Below are 20,965 nucleotides of genomic sequence, written 5' to 3'. Positions count from 1 at the left end.
TCATAGTTAAACAATGAAGAATTCACCTGAACTCATGAAAAACTTTAGATACCATGCTTACAAATTAGCTAAATTAAAATGTCATATATTGTTTTTGAATGCTTGTCTATCAATTGGTCTCACACCACATGGTCTCCGTCTGAAATTCCCGGTTTTTTGCTTTACCTCCATCCCTACACAATAGCATACACTTACATGCTGCAAAGGTTAACCTAGAACTTACACGACTAGTATTGAATTCTTATAGGATTTTGGTACATGAACATGACGCACATCTGTACAAGATTTTCGTTTCACTTTCTTATGACAAAAACAATACAGATATTATTAAATTTTATAATGAAATCCTACTTGGTACTAAAAGATTTATGAGTAACAAATCTCAAAAACTTCTCCATAAACTGTCAGTGCTACGAAATGAACTTCATACAGTGAAATCAGAAGATACACTATCTCAAGTGATTCCTCAAAATTATGCTACTTCATCTCCAAGAAATTATCAAAACGAAAAAAATCAACCCAAAAAAAACACTACAAAAATGCTTCAAAATTAAATAAAAATCATAACACTGATGACTCTCTGATAAACATTGAAAATTTTATCTATTTACAAACCTTTGTCTAAAGAAAATTTGGTATTAAAGAAAGGCCTAACCCTTTCCCCTACACCATACCAAATTTAATCACATTAACTTTGTAACTGATGCTTTGGGAATTCGCAAGAAACATAAGAATAAAATATTATTTCAGTCAAAACCCTTGTGATGATAAAAATAAAAACTCCTCAATGTTTACTAAAATTCAAAGATCGTTCAGGATGGCAACCTCCACCACTTCCACTAGAACACCCTGTTGAGCAATTCATAAGTTTAATTTTGGCAAATATTTCAAATCCTGATCTGCCAGACAGTCTTCCTAATTCCAAAAACATATCTCATGCTGAACGAAAAGCAATTAGGTCACTTCAAAATAATGATCAAATTATGATTTTGCCTTCGGACAAAGGCAATTCTATTGTAATTTTAAACAAGGTTGAATTACATAAAAGAGGCAGAAAGACAGCTAAGTGATAGTTCTACGTACAACCACAAATTGATGAAGAACTAACATCAGCATTTAACCAAGAAAATCCGTGATTATCTTACTCAAGAGGCTGCTAATGAGGATCTTTCAGATGATATGCTAAATCTTCTTGTCCCAAAAGTACCGAAAACACCAGTTTTCAACCATTTACCAAAAATACATAAACCATCGAGACCACCTCCTCCTGGCAGACCTATCGTGGCAAGCATCGGTTCTCCTACAGAGCGAATCTCAGCATTCGTAGATGACAACCTGCAACCCCTGGTGAGAAATCTTCCATCCTAACATCAAAGACACCGGACACTTTTTATCAAGGCTCAAGGATGTTCACCACCACTTCCTGATGAGACGATTCTTGTAACGATAGATGTAAATCGCTTTAAAACACTAACATTCCAACATCAAGGTGGTTTGGAAGCCGCCACACATTTTCTTGAAAGAAGGCCAAATAACACTAAACCTTCAACAAACTTTTTAACCTCACTCATTCATTTAATTTTAACAATGAATAATTTCAAATTCATGGATCAGAACTATCTCCAAAATTAAAGGAACGGCGATGGGTACTCGAATGGCCCCATCATACGCCAACCTTTTTATGGGATTTGTAGAACAAAATTTTCTTAAAACTCAAAATTTTCCTTCCTTTATTGTGGCTAAGATTTATAGATGACATTTTTGTAGTCTGGAATCATGGGTTAGAGAAACTTCATCATTTCCTTGATAGTTTAAATAAATTTTTCATGTCTTAAACTTTAATTGGAATATTAAATCACAAAATCGTCACTTTTTTGGATGTTGAAGTTTTTCTAGAAAATCATATTTTAAAAACCCAAAATACATGTTAAGGGTACTAAACAAAATGAATTACTTGCATTACAGTAGCTGCCATCCAAATTCATGTAAAAAAGTCCATTCCAAAAAGTCTTTCCCTTAGAGCCAAATCCTTATGTACAAACGCTTCAGATTTCAAAATTTACAAAAGCAAACTTACTAAAGCTCTTTCCAACAGGGGATACCCTACAAAACTTTTGAACCGGCAGCTCAGACAACCAAAAAAGGCTACAACTATTCCAAATCACTTCCAAAATGATCCTAAAATTTATAACAAAATTTTATCCTGGTTTGCACAAATTCAATAGAGTTATGAAAATTGGCTATGAAATTTTAAAAACTCGCCCTTAACTGAGAAATTATTGTCCAGGCCACCTAGAATAGTATTTAAGAGACCTAAAAATTTGAAGAATATGCTTGTAAGGCCCAAAATTCATGTTGGAAAAAATTATGAAAATTTTAATCTTTTGGCTGTGAACCTTGTAATAAACCACGTTGTGGTATTTGCAAAATTATGGATAAGACCGATCAATTCCAAAGTAGTGTAACTAAAAAAACTTATCCAATAGCTGGTAAATTGGACTGTACCTCCAACAATTCAATTTACCAGCTAACCTGTAGGTTTTGTCCCCAAGGACTACATTGGGCAAACCTCTAATTCTTTGCGGGTAAGAATGACCGTCACCGTTTTTCTATCAATCACAAAGACGACAAAAAACCAGTAGCCTTACACGCTATTCACCATAACAAAAGCTTTGAGGATTGTTACAAAACTCAAAAGCTATAAGCAAAATTACTCCTTGTGAAAACAGCTCTCGAAATGATTTAAATTTAAGGAATACTGAATTGGCACACCAACTTATATTAAAATCAAAACAACCATATGGACTTAACATTCGCTAAATTATTGTTTTCCACTTGAATAATTAGATTGTGATACAAATTTACCTAAATTCAAAATTATATTATATTATATTATGTTATTATTGTTAAATTAAAAACAACTAATCAAACCTTGTGTACATGTCAAAATTGTATTTACATTTAGAATGTTTATTATCAGGTGTTTCTTCCTTTGTTTGTTTATTTTATTCTGTGTTAATTATTGTGTACTTGAAAAAGTTGTTAATACAACGAAATATTGTACAAGATAATTGTAGTTTTCTTTTGAACTGCTTAAGAGACTATATATATATATATATATTATATATATATATATATATATATATATATATATATATAATATTTATATATATATATACACACATTGATGGAACACAACACACAACATCCACTCAGTTTTACCACTTGTATGGAAAACTATCACGGTAAATTATACTCAATAAAATCATCTAAACCATTTTTATATTACAAACCTCCTCAACCTTGGGCTCATTTTCCTCTTTTTCATCATCCCTTACACAGGAGCGATCAATGGCGCAGTTAAGATTTAGCTATGGTGAGATCTCTTGCACAGCTCCTTGTATAGGTTCAGATTAGTTATAATTAATTTTTGTAAATGGCTTAAAACTTAAATGAATGGCAATAAATCAAAAGTAACACTACATATTTTTCAACGTTTTTATTTTTCAGGAATTACTTGAATTTCATCATTGAAGAGTTGCAAGATCCAATAAAGTAAGTGTGAGATATTTTATTCGTACACTTATAATACCGTACTTTAAAATAAAATATTATAAAAAGAAAATAATTACAGTCTTGGCTTGGTTGGACGTTTGGATTTCTGAATTTTATAATAACCATTCAGTAAATGTTACAACTTTACATTAAGGTTCAACTTTCACTTCTATATAGTAATAATAATAATGTTAGTAGTTTCTTAATGAAAAATTCGAAGAACACCTTTCAAACTTTCTTTTTTGTTGCAAAAACTGTCACATATAATGCATTTTTCGGAATAGTTTAATTAAAGAGGTTTTAAGTGTTTTAATTCATCTCTTCAGTTAGAATTGTATTCCTTTATGTATGCTACTGGATTTTAAAATTTTGTATTTGAAGGGATTTTGCCTGAAATTTAACCCAACTTCACTGATCTGTCTGTACAGAAACCTTCCCAGAGCCATAGCTATCTCCTGTACTCTGGTCACTTTCGTCTATGTCGCCACAAATGTCGCCTTCTACACGACTTTGTCACCAGTGGAGGTGTTGGGATCTGAGGCTGTGGCTGTTGTGAGTGTTAATTCTCTTCTTGGATATTTTTGTAATAATTCCATAAGTCAAATAAGTTATATATTCAAATAATTCTAATTCACTGTTGGAGGACATACCTATTTCTGTTAGACATAATGAGGTATTTAATAGATTAAATATAACACCATTGAAGAGAAAAGTATGTCTGTGTGCACCCATTGCTAACTTAACCTTTTTTCAGTACTATTAGAAAACCAATTATTGACATTATAATTTTGTTTTGGTATGTTTGAAATAGGTGTATATAATGACTAAACATGAAGACTTAAGATTTCTGATTTTATACATATTTTTTCAAAATATTTGTAAAAGTTATTCTTGTTATTACAGTTAAAAATTTCTTTTATAAATAACTGTATAGATCAATACAGTTGTAATATGTTAGAAGCATTTACTTAAAAATATTAATTGAATTTATCTCAGTAGTTTTGGAAAAAAGTGTATAGAAAAAAGTAGTAAGTCAAAAAAATTAAGTTTTGGAAAATATCTACTAATTTCAAATTTTTAAACCTCTTTAGCAGTACAGTCACATATAATAATAATAAGTACAGAAATCCTAATTATTTAGCATTATTTAATCAAGCAAGATCAGAATTAAAAAATATATTATAATCGAAAAAATTTAGACTTTTATGTATTATAACAATTTGACAGTCTCCTTAACATAACAATATTATTTCCATACCTAAGTAATGTTCCTTACAACACATAATTTAGAGTATTGCTTTCACTAAATTCACATTTTATGATTTCCATACCAGTTATGAATTTGAATCTTTGATTGAAAAGTAAAAATTGCTCATTATTGCTTGATTCGGATTTTGTTTCATAAACATGATGAATTATTTGTAGTTCTTGTTTCAATTCAAATTCAAATAAAATAAGAACAAGTTTACCTTGTACGCTGCTTGACCAAGTAATTCACTGAACATAACATACAACTTGTATGCGTAACACCCAACCTTATTGGTTTGTTCTTTTGCCTGAACATCTGTGTGCATAGCCAAGCATCATTAACCGAGTAATAAACAAGTTTGCGGAATTAGACAGTCGCTAAAGCCTTTAGAGAGATGTGCAGTAGTTTCACATCAAAGAGGATTTATGTTTCACGCTCAACACTTTGATCTTTATGGGGTTCTAGATGAAGTAAGACATGCTTTGACTTTGAACATTTATGACCAAGGTGCTACTATTCATTTTTATTTAGAATGTTAGAACAAGATCAATAAATTTCAAATGGTCTTGCAATCTCATTAACTTGGTATATTAGTAAATTTGGATTACCATTGCTTAGTTAATAGTAATGTTGTTTTTTAAAGATTATAATTATTTTAGTTACTTTATAATTTTCAAGGAAATGTATATACTGCTGTTTTAGTACTCTATTTTTGTTTCAGGCATTTGCAAATCGGCTGTTCGGATTTATGGCGTGGACCATTCCAGTATTTGTTGCTATGTCTACCTTCGGAGCTGTCAATGGTGTGCTTCTGACTTCCTCCAGGTAATTTGATGTGTCATATAGTATTTGTGCTTTTTTCGGAGCTGTCTGGTGTGCTGCTGACTTCCTCCAGGTAATTTGATGTGTCATATAGTATTTGTGCTTTTTTCGGAGCTGTCTGGTGTGCTGCTGACTTCCTCCAAGTAATTTGATGTGTCATATAGTATTTGTGCTTTTTTCGGAGCTGTCTGGTGTGCTGCTGACTTCCTCCAAGTAATTTGGAGTACCAATTCATCTTCACTAGGTGCATTAAACTAAAAATCATCTTAACTAACAGTTAAAATACAAGGATTGGTTTAATATTGCTATTGTCATTGTAATTTTTGGAAAGCATACTTTATTATTAAAAATGATGTTAATATTTATAAGTTATTACACACTACAAAACATAGAATAACAGAGTAAAACATAACATTCCAAATATTTGATTTTTGCAGGCAATTCTTTTTAAAGTTTCTGCAAAATAGTTCTTCCTCCTTCCCTTTCTTAAATACTTTCAAGATTGTATTGCCTAATTTATTAATCAATCAATATCAGGTCATGTCAGGAGAGGTTCACCAACCATCTGACTAATAGAATAAAATTTCTTTTCAAATGACTATACAAAAAGCGTGTTTTTATTATTTATTTCATGAATACCACAAGAAAATTGTACTTATATGATATTTTTGAAATCAGTAAAAAATCTACTTTCTTTTAATTAAGTAAAAAATGGGTTGTTGCAATAATAAAGTGTACACAAACCTTATTTTCCGTGCTTGCTGGTCTAAAAAATTTTTTTCATTATGATATTTAAAAAGTAGAAGACATTTTATGCAGATATCATCTAAAAAAATTACAATGTAAGAGTGAACAATGCAACTTATAATTAACTTAACCACTTTGATTTGTTGGTTTTGTTATTACGCACAACTTTGTCCATTTAATCTTTGCTGTATCCTTATGTTTTCCAAGATCCCTTCAGTGTGTATAAAATTTGGAACACACAATATATATGATGTAAAATAATGTTCTGAATAAATTATAAATTCATACAAATTTACAAAAAACTGTACAATGTGCGCTGTAATGATGAAGATAATTATTTTCACATTAAAATAGTTATTTGATGATGAAATTAGTAAATCTTATAATGATCAGTGAGTATTTAAGTTAGAATATGATCTAATATCATTAGAAATATTAAGGAAGGTGGAGTGTTATAAGAGTTGAGGAGGAGAATTGGTACACTGATTATAAAATTAATTACTGAATAAGAATTTTTCATTACTTTCTTTCTTAAGCAATGTTGGTTCAAATAAAGCATGATTGTAAGGATGACTTTAAGGTTCATTCTAAAACTGTTTATTGTTTAGGAATGCCGCTAACAGCAATTTTTCTACTAAAATTATGGAACCTGAATATTCGATTTGTCTACAAAATAATTGTTTTACATTTTATAAAAATTTTTTAAATGCCGTTTTTAAGAACTTAATTTCTTTTAAATGGTGAATGCAATTAATCAATGTAATATCTATGCTAGAGCATATATTATATTATTATTTTAGAGCATTTATAAAATACTTCACTGTTTATGCCAAAACATTTTTTTTATAAGAATGTTGATTTATTAGGATCAATGTTACTTGTAAATAGAAAATATACTACTCAAATATAAATTTAATTCTCTTTAGAAATTACCAAGAATTTAACTTACATGATTTCATTAAAAACGAGACCACCCATATTCTAGTTTAATTTGTCACAGTTTAATTAGTTAATTTCTGTTGTTAAACAACAATTTGTTTAACAAATTTTTTACAAATTTTGATGTGAATTTTTTTGGAAAATTGGTGAAATTTTTATGAAAATTGTTATAATTCTTTTTGAGAAAACTTAGTTTTCTGAATAAAAATCTATAAGAAATTACAACGGGATGAAATGAAAAACCTGTAACTGTATAGTATTGAAAGAATGAACTTCACACTCTAGAGAGTTGGTGTTTCACATTGTGTTGAGCTGTGTATTTTTAATTTCAACAATTTGAATGTTCAACTAATTATAAGTTTTATATAAGCCTCGTTATGTAATTTTGTGTAATGCATATAAACTAAACAGTGGTAATATAAACACTGAGAAACTGAACGTCTAAACCAACATTTTATTTTACAAGACAAAAAAATCACTGTAAGAGAGACAGTACTGACATGGTGTGTAATGCAGTATTATCTGGAAAGGAAAACATTATTAGAGGTATCACACACATCAGGTTCAAACTAACCTGATTATTGTGGTTCACATGATTAGTTTCATCTTAGTGTCTAAGGTACTCCACCATATCCTGTCATTTCACAAGATAAAAACTGTATAGTTTATTGACAAAGCCTATTGTAACCTTTGTACTACAATGGCCAATGAATTTTCTGATTTCTGATATGCTAAATTAATATCTTTGTTAAAAAATAAAAAGGTTTTTTTTTGTTTTCTGGCTTTTACGTTTCTTTTGGCCTGAACAATGTATGACAACCTAACGGACTCACATAATTATTAATCTACTAGTAAAAATTTAATACAATGCGTTATTTATTTTATTAGTATTATTGTTAATTTTTATTATATTCTTTATTAAAACTTTATATTGATTACAAGAAGTTTGAAGACAAAAGTAACAAATCTTCAACTCACATGGCAACAAAAATTATAATTTTAGGAAAATCTTACTGTGCTTATTATAGAATAAAATATTTATCTGGAAGATGTTTTCTACTTGTATAGTAAATAAAATTTTAATCAGAAATACATAATAAGATTACATTTAAAAGTTACTTTGATATCATAGTTAATTTTACAAAATAATTTTATTAAAGGTACTCATTGGAAACCTCGTTGCATTTCATTTTCATAGTTTGACGTTTTATTTTTAGTATGAACACAATTTATATTAGAAAATAAAAATGGGTATTATCTTTACTTTTAAATGAGGTTTTTCAACATGTATCTTAATTGTTACAGGTTGTTCTACGCAGGAGCATGTGAAGGCCAGATGCCTGAGATTTTGACAATGATCCAAATATCCCGTCTCACTCCCACTCCAGCCGTCTTAGTCATGGTATTTGTTTTTATAAATTTCTCTTGTAATACCAAAATTGATCTGTAATAAAACTAAATGAAATTTTTAATGAATGCATTCCTTTTTGTTATTAAGGATAGAAGTCTTCATTTTATGAATATGTTTGAAGTTATTTAAGTGTCACTTTGTTTAATTTATTTACATTTTGGTTGTTTGGCTAAATACCCTTACAAGAAGGACAAAATGCTATCTTTTAGATTTGTTCTAATCCTACCATTTTATGTTATTTCTGTGCCCAAGCTTAAGATGATTTTAAGTCTTAATATTAAACAACTAAGGTGTGCACGATATTTTTTTATAAACACTACAATAATTTATCCACAATGAACATAACATGTATATTATGATGATTTTTGCAGGCTTTGCTGTCTCTGATGTACCTCACAGTGAAAGACATTTATGCACTTATCAACTACGTCGGTTTTGCTACTTGGGTAAGCCTTTTTGTAGAGAATATAAATATAATATTTCATATCATTGACCATTAGATTTTATCTAACATAAGTTTTGCTGGCTTTTATAGTATTACGAAGACAAACCTCAGCTGGACTCGATAAAGTATACACACTTCCTCGTACAGTGAAGTATGAAAATCAATGTTTCTTCTCTATGTACAAATTACAATTACTTTTAGTCTGTAAGATCTATATATTCTCAAAATTTTCAGCCAATTATACATTTAGGATTTAAAGTGTTTGATTTTTCAATTATGATTCGTACTAAAAAAATTACAACTGCTTGTACAAGAAAGATGTAGGTCAAAATTCATTGTCTTTGGTGTCAGATATTTTATGTTGGTTATGATACGTTTCACTATACATTTTGCAACCATTTTTCTTTTGACTTTGGTATTTTAGGTATTCTTTTAAAAAATGTTGTTTTCAACAGGAGGGCATTTACTAACTAGATTGCTTTACTGTACAAAACTTTTCATATACTTGACTGGAAACCATTACAAAAGAAATTTTAAGAATTTAGTGAAAATGTGGAGATGGCCTAGTAATAAAAATGAGCAGAACATATGTTTAGTTATGAGAAGATCAAAACCCAAGTAATGGATGTTGCATAAACCAAAACAGCCAGTTTTCAAGAACTGGTGCAGATCAAAAAGTTAAAAAATATGAAATTATATTTTTTTCTCAGATTTTACTTTTTCTTGCTTTACATGTCTGATGGTGTTTTGTGTCCAGTTAAAAAAATATGATTTCAGAAAAATTGTTGTTTATATTTTTTGTCCTTTTGCTAGACACTGTACTGTTTCAACCTTCATCAGAACTAATGCAGCTGATGATCAATTTCTTTCTTAGAGGATATTTCTCTGTCGATTTCAAGAAAACTTAGGTTATGAGCTTACACAATACAAATTGGCTCTTGGACTAATATAGATCCAGCCAGGCTTCTAAATATTATTTTTATTAACCCATAATCAAGGTGTCCAAATGAGTAAAATGGAAAGTTTTAAGCAGATAAGTTTTGTAATAAATAAATAAACCTACAATTAATTGAATCTTTATTATAAACATTATCTCAAAATACTAAATATAAATATAAGATTAAAGTAAAAAAGGGCACACTTTAGAGAACTTCATGTGAAGTAATATTTCTATGAAAAGGAGTATTTGAGATACATGACACATGGATAAATTTCCAGACTTCCAAATAATTTTGTTATTATAAGTTTTACATTTAAATTTCTTAAAAATATAGCACAAAATATGTTACAGTCAAAATTCATAAATTAAACAGATTTACTCTTTAAGGTTTAAACAAATACTCTTAAGCAGAACATAAAACATATTTTTTTTTGAGATGGACTTTAGTTTGCCAGATAACATATAAATTATAGAAGTTATTTAAAAGTATGATATCTTACCTTTATCCTAGCCAGTTGCTCCGAGGCTCCCGAAAAATTGAGGATCCCCAAAAGCTTTTTTGATATTTGGACAAAATTATTCTACCAAAAGATAGAAAAAATTCCATTCTTGTGAAAGATATTGTTACTGAATTTGACACATTTTAAAAGAGCATCAATTACTTTTTATAAACCAAACAATGATAAGATTGTTAGTGCTAATTTAAGATAATACCAATAAAAACCTGTAAAATTACAGCACATATGACATAGCCTAGTGGGCCTATTGGTAGATTTACCACTAGTTCTAGCTCTTGTGTCTGTTCCAGTTAAGTATCGGAGTGTCCGTACTATGTCTGCCAGTTCTGCGTTGGACCCAGCCCGATCTAGCTCGTCCCATTAGAGTCAGCTTGTTCTGGCCATTTCTGTACATCATCTGCAGCCTCTTCGTGACTATTGTGCCTATGATCGCAAGTCCTGTGGAGACAGGTCAGTCCATCACCTAGCATAGGGATGGGTCAATATAACATTTATTTTATTTTCAGGAATACTTCTCTAGGAAAGTATACTTCAGCATCTTGGTAGATGTTAGAGCGGGACTTTAAATCAGAATTACAAGAAATAAGAAATAAATTTATAAACAAACGGAGTTCAATCAAATGAATCTTTAACATGCAACATAGTAACACATGCAGGCTAACTATTCACAAGATATTTTGGAAAGATATGATCTTTAGACTTTATATTTTAAATAAAACTAACTTTATACTATACAAAAGGGAATGAGTTTTATTTGTGACCATCAATGGGATTAAGCTGAACATAGTAACCACTTAGAAGGCTGGTACAATTTTTCTTTTATCTGATGGGAAATATAAACATTTGTTTCTGTATGATTGTCTGTCTGTCTGTCTGTTCACACTCAAGAATGAAATTATCTATAGATTTGAGATTTTTCATTCTATCTGAGTGAAGCATATTAAACAACATTAAAAATATGAGAGAAGATGTCAGAAATTTGTATATTTTATTTGTTGTAAACAACAATAAATTTATGATATTTTAATTAAAATCAAGTGGTGTTGTTTATGTTTTTCTATCTTTTTCACAGGTATTGGTTGCTTAATGATCTTCTCGAGTGTTCCCGTTTATTTAGTATTCATCGCCTGGAAAAGGAAACCTCTGTTCTTCCAGAAGTTTGTTGGTAAGTGTTACACTTCTGGAATGATCTGTTTCTCCAAATGTAGCCTATTTTACTTAATTTAATAAAAATAAAAATTACACTCAATTAAAATTTTTTTTTTTAATATTTTTATTTCCATATAGTATTTAGTTATTTTATAGCCACATAATAATAATTCGCATCTGATAGTAATTTCTTAGAATCAATCTAAATGTATTAATTTTAACTTAAAGAAACAAGATATTTTTAACAAGAACTTTCTTGTGTATATTTTATAGTGTGTCTGATAGTATTTTCTTATAATCAATATATACATGTGTTAATTTTTAATTTAAATAAAAAAAGCTATTTTTTAACAAGAACTTTCCTTCTTTCTCGTGTTTATATAAGAAACAAGGTCTTTTAGTAATAAAAAATTAAATAATATATATTACATATACGTTTTAGTAAAAATAATTGTCATTTTTCAAAATGCAAATCCAAATAATAATGAATTTACAGCCAAATCTGAGAAATTTAATTTTCTATAATACAATAATAAATTAATCTTATTGTTATTTCTCTTTTTCATGTTTTAACACGTTCACAATGACAGGTTATTTCTGGACTTTTTTATTTTCCATCAAATTTTTCAATAATTATGGCAAAAAAACCGTACTTGAGTTTTTTTTACTTTAAATGTCTTAGAATAAAAAAAGTATGTTGGTTTTTTTTCTGTTTTTAGGCTTTTTGCACACAAAAAAATCATTATTTCAATATGTTTTTTTTTTCTATTTTTCTCCATGTACCTCAAGGGGTACCTAAAAAAATTAATTTACCTTAAAAATTAAGCAATAGTGCACCCAACAAGGTACATGATAGTCTGAGGTTTTATTTAAGCGCGGATCAAATTTAACAAACCACCAAAGACATGCAAACAATAAAATTGCAATAAGGAAATGCATAGCAAAGTGTACCCCATTGGACACACGACACACTTTACGAAAGCCCGTCGTGTATCCAATTGGTCGTGAACGTGTTAAAAATGTTTTTAAGTTTCTTTTTATATTGTCAATTTCCCCCCACCAAATTGTTAATAGACCTTTTCTGTATAAGTGTTATTAAATGGATATAATATATCTATTTGGATATGTGATGAATCAGAATAACGTAATTGATTCATAACTTTCTAATTTTATTGAGTCATAGTTTTGTTTTTAAATCATCTTTTTAAATGGACAATAAATTATGTATATTATTATTATTAAATTATTTTTTCATTTTATTGTTTACAATAATATTGTTTATCTTTACAAAACAGCATTATTTGTTGTTATTTATTTTCCTTATTTAATATTATTGTACATTATTTTGCAGCCTGGGCGACACGATCATTACAAAAACTTTGTGTGGTAGTAAGGCCACAAAAGAAACAGGTGAATCATTGTTATTTTATTTTCTCATCTTATTTTTGTCTTCTTATTTCTTTTCTCATCACATTATAAGTTTAGTTTTCATCCTCTTGGTATAACTGAAGTGTGCTGTAGAACTTGTATGTATGCAACCTTTTTAAGGAAGTTTGTTTACTCTAAGTCTATTGGATTTTATTTGCTTGCATTTACTAGAGTTGCTTTAAAAAATCAGTGTATTTAAAAAAAATCCAAACTTAAATGTTATTTTAATTAATGAAATTAGAAAATAGTAATCTCTTAGTGAAAATATAGGTTTTTTCATTTACAAGCACATTTGTTTGGTATTTCCAATGCACCAACTTCCTTAGTTTGACCTCAAAATAGATTTTATAAATTCTCTTGATGCTCTGTCTCTATTCAACAAGCACAATTCATTATGTAGATAATAATCTATTTTCCAATAAGATAATACTTTATTATATTCAATAATGCCTGAATTGTTTCTATCTATGAAAATCAAGCTATTGAGAAGACAAAATACTTTCACTTATATTGTTACAATAAACTTTGTGTTTTTTTTTATATTTTTTTATTAGAAAGGAGGAACTGTCTTTTATACATTAAATGACTGATGTTTCATCTATATTACAATGAACTTCTTCATGGTACATAAGTTTCTGTTTGGCAAGGAGACTGTAAAACGTATTTTTTTTATAACTAGGTGCAGTTTCTGTGTGAAAATGTACCAGTTTAAATAGATTTCTTTAAAATCTGACCATTACAATCAGCCTAATGACAGAATTTCCAGAAAATTGTATAATATTTTTCATGGCCATTATGGTTGAAAATCTATATGAGATATATGCATAGGCGTATCCAGCTATGCATATATTGGGTATCCAGCTATGGTTTGGGGGTTGTAACCCTCCCATTGATACAAATATTCAAGGTATATTTAAACGTTCAAATCTTAAAATCAGTTGAGAAAACATCTGAGGTTTTGAAAATTTTAACAATCAAGTCAAATAAGGTGATAACTCAAAAACATATTGTTTGACTAGTGAGATAGACAAAAGAAAATCAGTTGCAATACTCAACTTGAAGCCTGTAATAGTTCGTCTAAAACTGCAATCAAAAGAATATCTGTTATGGCATTAGACTCTTTGTTATGACTAGTAGAAAGACATTAAAATCGCCAACAAACAAAATAGAATTACTTCTCATTGATTTATATTCATGAATTTTCACTAATTATTGCTATAGTTATTTATCAATCGCCAGATCTTGTTTCTGTTACACTTTGTGTACGAAAACCCAAAATTGGACAACCAAAGTAACAAAATATCGTGCTTTGTAAAATAATATTTAACTTCAGGTTCATATTTTTATGTCTATATATGTTTATCGGCGAGCATCTGCCGAGCCTATGTGCAATGCACGCAATGGATATCAACCACTCAGCAGTGGTATACGACACACAATTACTAATTTAATGTCTAAAAATTTGTGTAGTTGTAAACACAGTTAATATATCTTCTATAAAAATACATGTCGATTTTTGTCCCATACTTTGTATCAGGGATGCCATAGTTTAAAATTAAAGAACATGAAAATGTAGAATACATATTATTTAAGTCATACAAATACAAGCCCATATTTTCAAGCAAAAGATGTATATCCTAGAAACCCATTTTAAAATATATAAATTCTAGGTAAAAGGTGGAGGGTGTTTATTGTAGTTCTTAAAATATAGCCATTTCTATGAACCTATTTTATTCTCGTTAATATATTGTTTAAATTCTTTTGTGATATCGGGTGGTCCTCAAAAGGTTACATTTTCGCTTATGTTATAGCCTTTTTTGTAGAGCATACAATAATAATGCTCTCAGATGGCTGTCAAACTTATAATTTCTAACATTAGAATTTGACATATACCTCGTGGGGGAAGGGGGGTATTCCCTTATCCTAGCTTGACTGAGAGGTACGAATAATTTTTAATGGTAACCCCCACCCATTAGATCATCCTAGGTACGCCTATGTGTATATGTATATGGCTGCCGTTTTAATTTTTACAAAAAGTTTTCTCAATTATTACACACAAAAAAACCAAAATTAAATAGCCCATACCTATAACTATTTAGATTTGTCATAAACTTTTATCAGTTTTAAGCCGACCTAGTGGTAAATCATCAAAGTAGGTCATCAGGGCAGTGTGTCTATAGAATAATGCGTCAGCAAATGCTTTATGAGCCAATGTAAGTTGGTGCTTGAAGACCCACAGAGGACCAGTGATAATGGCCCTTTGATTAAAGTTATCTTTTTAACATTACGTCTATTCACTTTTCTATTCAACAAAACTAGTGTTTAGAGAATGCAAGTTTTCTGCATAATTTCTATTATATTGAAATCTAGAGTAAAGTTTAATTGAATCAAAATTTAAGAAGCAATTGTGTTGTAAATTTGTTGATCAACGATGACTCATATACTTAGCTGTTTTGACTTTATTGGTGGGAAATATTTACTCATTACAACCTAATTTAGACAATTTAATATTAATAGCTATTCAATTAAAAGTTAGTCTCATGAATGATAGTATGTGGAATGGTAATATTTACTCACAGAATTTAATAGAAACAAATGGTCTTGTATATTATTTTAGTGCTTCTAATTGAAGAGTTCTACTATTTTTCTTGGTCTGCCATTGCTTCTGTATTTGTAAATTGAAATTTGCATGCAGATAAGCATTACTTGTTTACCTAAAGATTGCAGAAATTTCATTTCGAGAAAATGAAGTAAGGTTGGTAATCCTTTTATTTATTTTTTTAATTAAAACTGTATAATGTGTATATATTTAAACTCATTATACTTAAAATCTTCTACAAACCAATTAAGTAACATATAGTTTTCTTTAAAAAAAACGTTAAATCTTTATTTTGTTGTTATTTCCTTTCTTCTCTCCTAACAAAAACAGGTTTTCTGTAACCTCCTTAAATATATCAATAGTAGTAATACAGTCAAACCGTGAAAAGCAAAACCTGAAAGGATAATAACAAATGTTAGTTATGCAATATTTTGAGTAAACAAGGTTTGAGTTACTGAAGGTGAAAATCGCCTACTTTGAATTGTAGAGGATCAATAATGTTACTGAACTTGTTTAGATGAAAGCCATGGTCCCCTCCAAGATTTGAAAAAAATATGTTTTGTGAAAAAACATAATCACACTCGTATTTTAACCAACTTTACTCAATGAACTACTTAAGAAATACTTTCAACAATATTCAAAAATACTAATACAATGAAATACTTAGAATAACTAAGCATTTTGTGTATCGAAATTAAAAAACTCCTGTTACAATAAAGATACTGACTGGTAAACTGAAACCAAAGTGTCCCCTCCTGAAAATTGATACTGGTTTCATCCTCATATAATTTTAGTCATTTAATTAAATATCATAAATACAATATCTGACATTATGCTACACATAGAACAACATTTACAAATGCATAAAATATCAAACGACTTAATGTAGTATAGAATACTGCAATAAACAGATTTTATGGACTGTGGTAAGGGATGGAAGAGAATTGTCACAAAATGAAAGGTTAGTGACAATTGATAGTCTTCTTAATTACTTGCAGAATTGTCTCTTCTTAAATTTTACAGAGGAAAATTGATAAGCCTATAGAAGCCCATTTAGTTAGGACTTCCAGTTACAGAGGTATTGTTTCAGAAAATGGAAACTGTTACTTATCAAGATGATTCATAACAACAATTTTCAAGTTAAAATTATCAGAAGTTTTGAGAAGATCTAGAGGATTAGAAAATATTTGTCAAGGATTTTGAACTATTGAGGCACTAGTTTTCAAGGTTTGACTGTTTTGACGATATTGAATTTTTTTGTCAGTTTTTAGTAGTACTACGAAAGAAGTACTGAACATATTGTTGGTTATCAATATGCTTAAATTTTAATACTACTATTAAGTGTTGCTTTTGATTTGTGTAATATTCTAAAATATTTGTTTTGAATTTGCAGCAGCACTGACGAGACTGCTACAGAAATCAATGATGGTTGTGGGGAAGCAAGCACCAACCAAAGTGTGAGGTGTCTTCCATTCTTCTCTCTACAAGAGTTAGGTTATGTTGTTTTCATATCATTACAATGCAGTGATGTTTTGTAAATTCTTTTCTTGTTTTTTGACTGTAAGTCGAAAGACCTTTCTTTGTTAAGTTGTGATGTGTAAAGCAGTTCCTGTGAAGTGTATTTTTTGTTGCTTGAAGTGTCTTAATCATATTAGATATTTTGAGGTGACAATAATTAGGCCTCTAGACACTACTGTATTTGTGTAGTAAGATGATATTTTTGTGAGGTTTTCAATGGCTTTTTCATTCATGGGACATTCCAAAAAATAATTGTAAGGCTATGCTGGATGAGTAAACCATTGGACTCATGCTTGTTGTAACATTGTTATTGTTGTTACGATATGCTGTATATAGATTATGTGTTCTATAAGCAATGGTGGTTTATTACAATTTTTGTATTTTTATGATCTCTAAATTTTTTTTGGATTTAACGTTATATTTTGGTTTTAGAAATGCAATTAAAACTTGTTGTTTAAGTATTTTTGCTGCTTGATTGTATTTATGTTTTTTAAACTACAATCATAAGATTGGATTTGTTCATAACAATTATAGCAGAATAATCTTTTACTTGGTGAAATAATTAAGAAATACTTTTTAAAAGTGACAATAATACTCATTAGGATAAAGAAAATATCATTGACATGTTCCATGTAAACAATCAGTAGACCTACATTTATATGTATAGAAGTCTAACGAACCTTCAGATACTTTTCGTATAAAATATAGACCTACTATATTTTTCACTCATGACTAGACTGAAAAAAATTTACTCATATTGTATAAGTAAGATTTATAATATTTAATTAAAGAGTCAAGAAGTTCTTTTTTATTAAGTCAAAAATAATTTGTGTATTATATGTTTATATTATTTTATTAACCGAATGTACAATGGCAAATTAATCTAAAAAGTCATATCATTTATTTGGATTTTTCATTTTAAATATTTCTCAAACTTCTGATGAATAATATTTTATTTTAATTTTAGTAAGAAATGATATTTTTTTATTGAGTTAGAGTTATTCAAAATTATCAAAAACATTTTGTGCAGAAATCAAAGTAAATGGGATATCTCTATTCTACTCTTGGAAAGTCCTCTATGATCTATATAATTAGTTATTTTCTAGAAACTCAATTTTCTAAAGTGCTTAATTAAACAAGGAAAACAGACTTTTGTATTTAATTAAGCCAAAACAGTTCATAGTGAGGACAAGCATTCCATAATTTTAGTTTAGTTTTACGTCAAATTCATTCACAATGTATTTTGTTAGTTTGAATACACAATTATTTTTACAGTTTGAATACACAATTATTTTTACAGTATGATAGTTTGCTATAGTTTTTTAATAGGAAAAATTATTAGATGATACCTCTTTAATACAAATTAATACTGCATTTGTTGCTGAAAATAAACTTTTCATTTGCTATACAGCAAGAACATAGCCAGGAAAACTTTTGGGGGAGGGCCCAGACAACTGGTATTTTCCCTCAGTGGACAGAGAGTAAGGCCCCACTTCGTTCTATAAAAAGTTCTTGACCCATTTTTTTGTTGAGAACGATCTTTCAGCAGTACATATCAGTAATATTGAATTATATAAATAATAATAATAATCGTTTACTAAAAAATAATTGAACGAAAATGAAAATTTAGTGGGGATCCAGATCCCTTTGACCCCGTTTCTGGCTACGTCCTTGCTATCCAGCCATTTTTAATTTTCATTTCTTTAAAATAAGTTGAAAGCTTCTCAATATTGATTTTATAAAAATAATTTATTTATACCTCCCTTACTTCGCATTAAGAAATGTCTACAACACATTACAGAAATAATAAAACATCCGTATGCTACTAAGACTATTCTGAATAATTTTAGTTTGATGGACTACTTCTATGATTTTGAAAACTAATCTGTCCGTCACTTCATAAACTTATTTTGCTCATTTTCACCTGCATTTAGTAAATCAAAGTTTGTTAATAAGTGTTTTTATTTTTATCAAATTAGTACAGATTTCTATAACAGGCTTTTTTAATAGTGTAATTAGAAATTATAGCATTTTATATCCATTTGGTTGTGTGTTGCATTTTTAATAGTTGGTCTATTTAGTTAAGTCTAATCTATAGAGTGTATTAGTATGTCAACGCATGTTAGACAGGTATAAAAAATAAGGGAAGGAATTGGTTGAGAGAACTGCCAATTTCTAGTAAATTGTATATAATGAAAACTCTATTTTTATGAAAAATGAAGGTAGAAAAATTTGAAACACAATTAGAGATTCCATGTAGACTACATCAAATAGCAGAGTACTTTTATATTTGTAAACTGATAAATATAACGTATTCTTGAATGTAATAATCAAACAGATTTTGGCAGTTGCCTTAAATAATGCCTATGGGTTTATAAAAATAAAATTCCCTGTGGCTCGTTTCAATAACGTTACGCTGTGATATTCACCATATATGGCATAACTTATTATCTAAATAGTAAATAACAATATGTTTTTGTAACTGTTGCTAATTTACTTGAACTATTACTTTTTGTGTGTAAATTCATAAATAAATTTAAGATATAGTTAAACAAATTATTTATAGGTATAATTTTTAAATGTTAATTTGATATTTTAGAAATTTTTATATTAATTACCTATAATTACTTTGTAACCATTAATAATTGTAAACACCATTACATTTTTGGTAATGAGGTTTAATGAATTGTTATTTTGAGTTTATTCTATTATTTCTTAAATAGCCACATAGATTTATTATATGTTCAGATATATGAATATAATGTACTGATAGTATCTGATGTATAATTACTATTGAAAGACCACCAGGTACTAAGCTAGTTTGAATCTGTGGTTGCTACGTAGCAAAACAACGTTTATAATTGTAAATAGCTCTCAGGCCTATAATAGGTGTTGATTATTTTAAATTAAGGACATTAAAGCAATTTAGTGTTTTGTTTTTTCATAGGCTAGAGTTAAAACTTTTAGGTTTACGGTATTTTGATTTATTGAATACTTATATTTTTGTAACATATCAGGTGATTTATTTCCATGTAGAGTAGTTCTAAGGAATATTAAGTTAATTTAAAATGGCTTTAGATACTCTTCTAGAACCAACTACCTAAGAATCTCAACCTTTTAGTTAATACAATTTCTCTTGATTTGGTTTTCACTTGCGCACACTGCCTATGTTTTCAATCAGTTATCTGTAAATTATTTTTTTTGTTATTTGATTTGTTTGAAATTCCTTATTACATATATTTTTATTTATTTATTATGCTTACTGTATTTGTACTTTACTATTGCAGACTACCTACTGCAACCAAATTTTAAATTGATGTATGAAAAATGCAAATGAAATAACTTTATGTTGAAACTGCATGTAAATAAAAACATGGCTTAGAATTAGAATATCTGTTCATTTTATTATATTAAAATCCCTTTAAGATAAGAATCTGTATATACATATTTCTTATGTAAATGTGTATGTTACTGACCTCCTCCTAAACGACTCAACCGCTTAATGAAACTTTTAATGTTTCTTCAAATGGATTCAAGATTGGTTTAGATTTACAAATTTAAGCAACCACAAATTAAATTTAGAAGATAAAAGATAAGTTTTCAAAACACCTGCACATTATAAACTGCAATTACGAGACAGTTATG

General features: G+C 28.7%; 1 protein-coding gene across 1 annotated transcript in view; it reads left to right on the top strand.

Moving 5' to 3' along the window:
• The window catches only part of LOC124359419 (Y+L amino acid transporter 2), a 141,437-nt gene extending 120,727 nt beyond the window's left edge, over positions 1-20,710 (top strand). The window contains exons 6-14 of the mRNA XM_046812150.1: positions 3,511-3,555; positions 3,984-4,107; positions 5,526-5,629; positions 8,618-8,714; positions 9,095-9,169; positions 10,917-11,076; positions 11,699-11,791; positions 13,127-13,185; positions 17,196-20,710. Coding sequence (XP_046668106.1) covers positions 3,511-3,555; positions 3,984-4,107; positions 5,526-5,629; positions 8,618-8,714; positions 9,095-9,169; positions 10,917-11,076; positions 11,699-11,791; positions 13,127-13,185; positions 17,196-17,204 — 766 coding nt within the window. The 3' untranslated portion in view covers positions 17,205-20,710. The remainder of the gene's footprint in view (positions 1-3,510; positions 3,556-3,983; positions 4,108-5,525; positions 5,630-8,617; positions 8,715-9,094; positions 9,170-10,916; positions 11,077-11,698; positions 11,792-13,126; positions 13,186-17,195) is intronic.
• Positions 20,711-20,965: the final 255 nt, after the last annotated feature.

The sequence above is a fragment of the Homalodisca vitripennis genome, chromosome 4, assembly GCF_021130785.1.
Source record: "Homalodisca vitripennis isolate AUS2020 chromosome 4, UT_GWSS_2.1, whole genome shotgun sequence".
Classification (NCBI taxonomy): Eukaryota; Metazoa; Arthropoda; class Insecta; order Hemiptera; family Cicadellidae; genus Homalodisca; species Homalodisca vitripennis.
The sequence above is the reverse complement of the archived record's forward strand: the minus strand, read 5'-3'. Positions and strand labels throughout refer to the sequence as shown.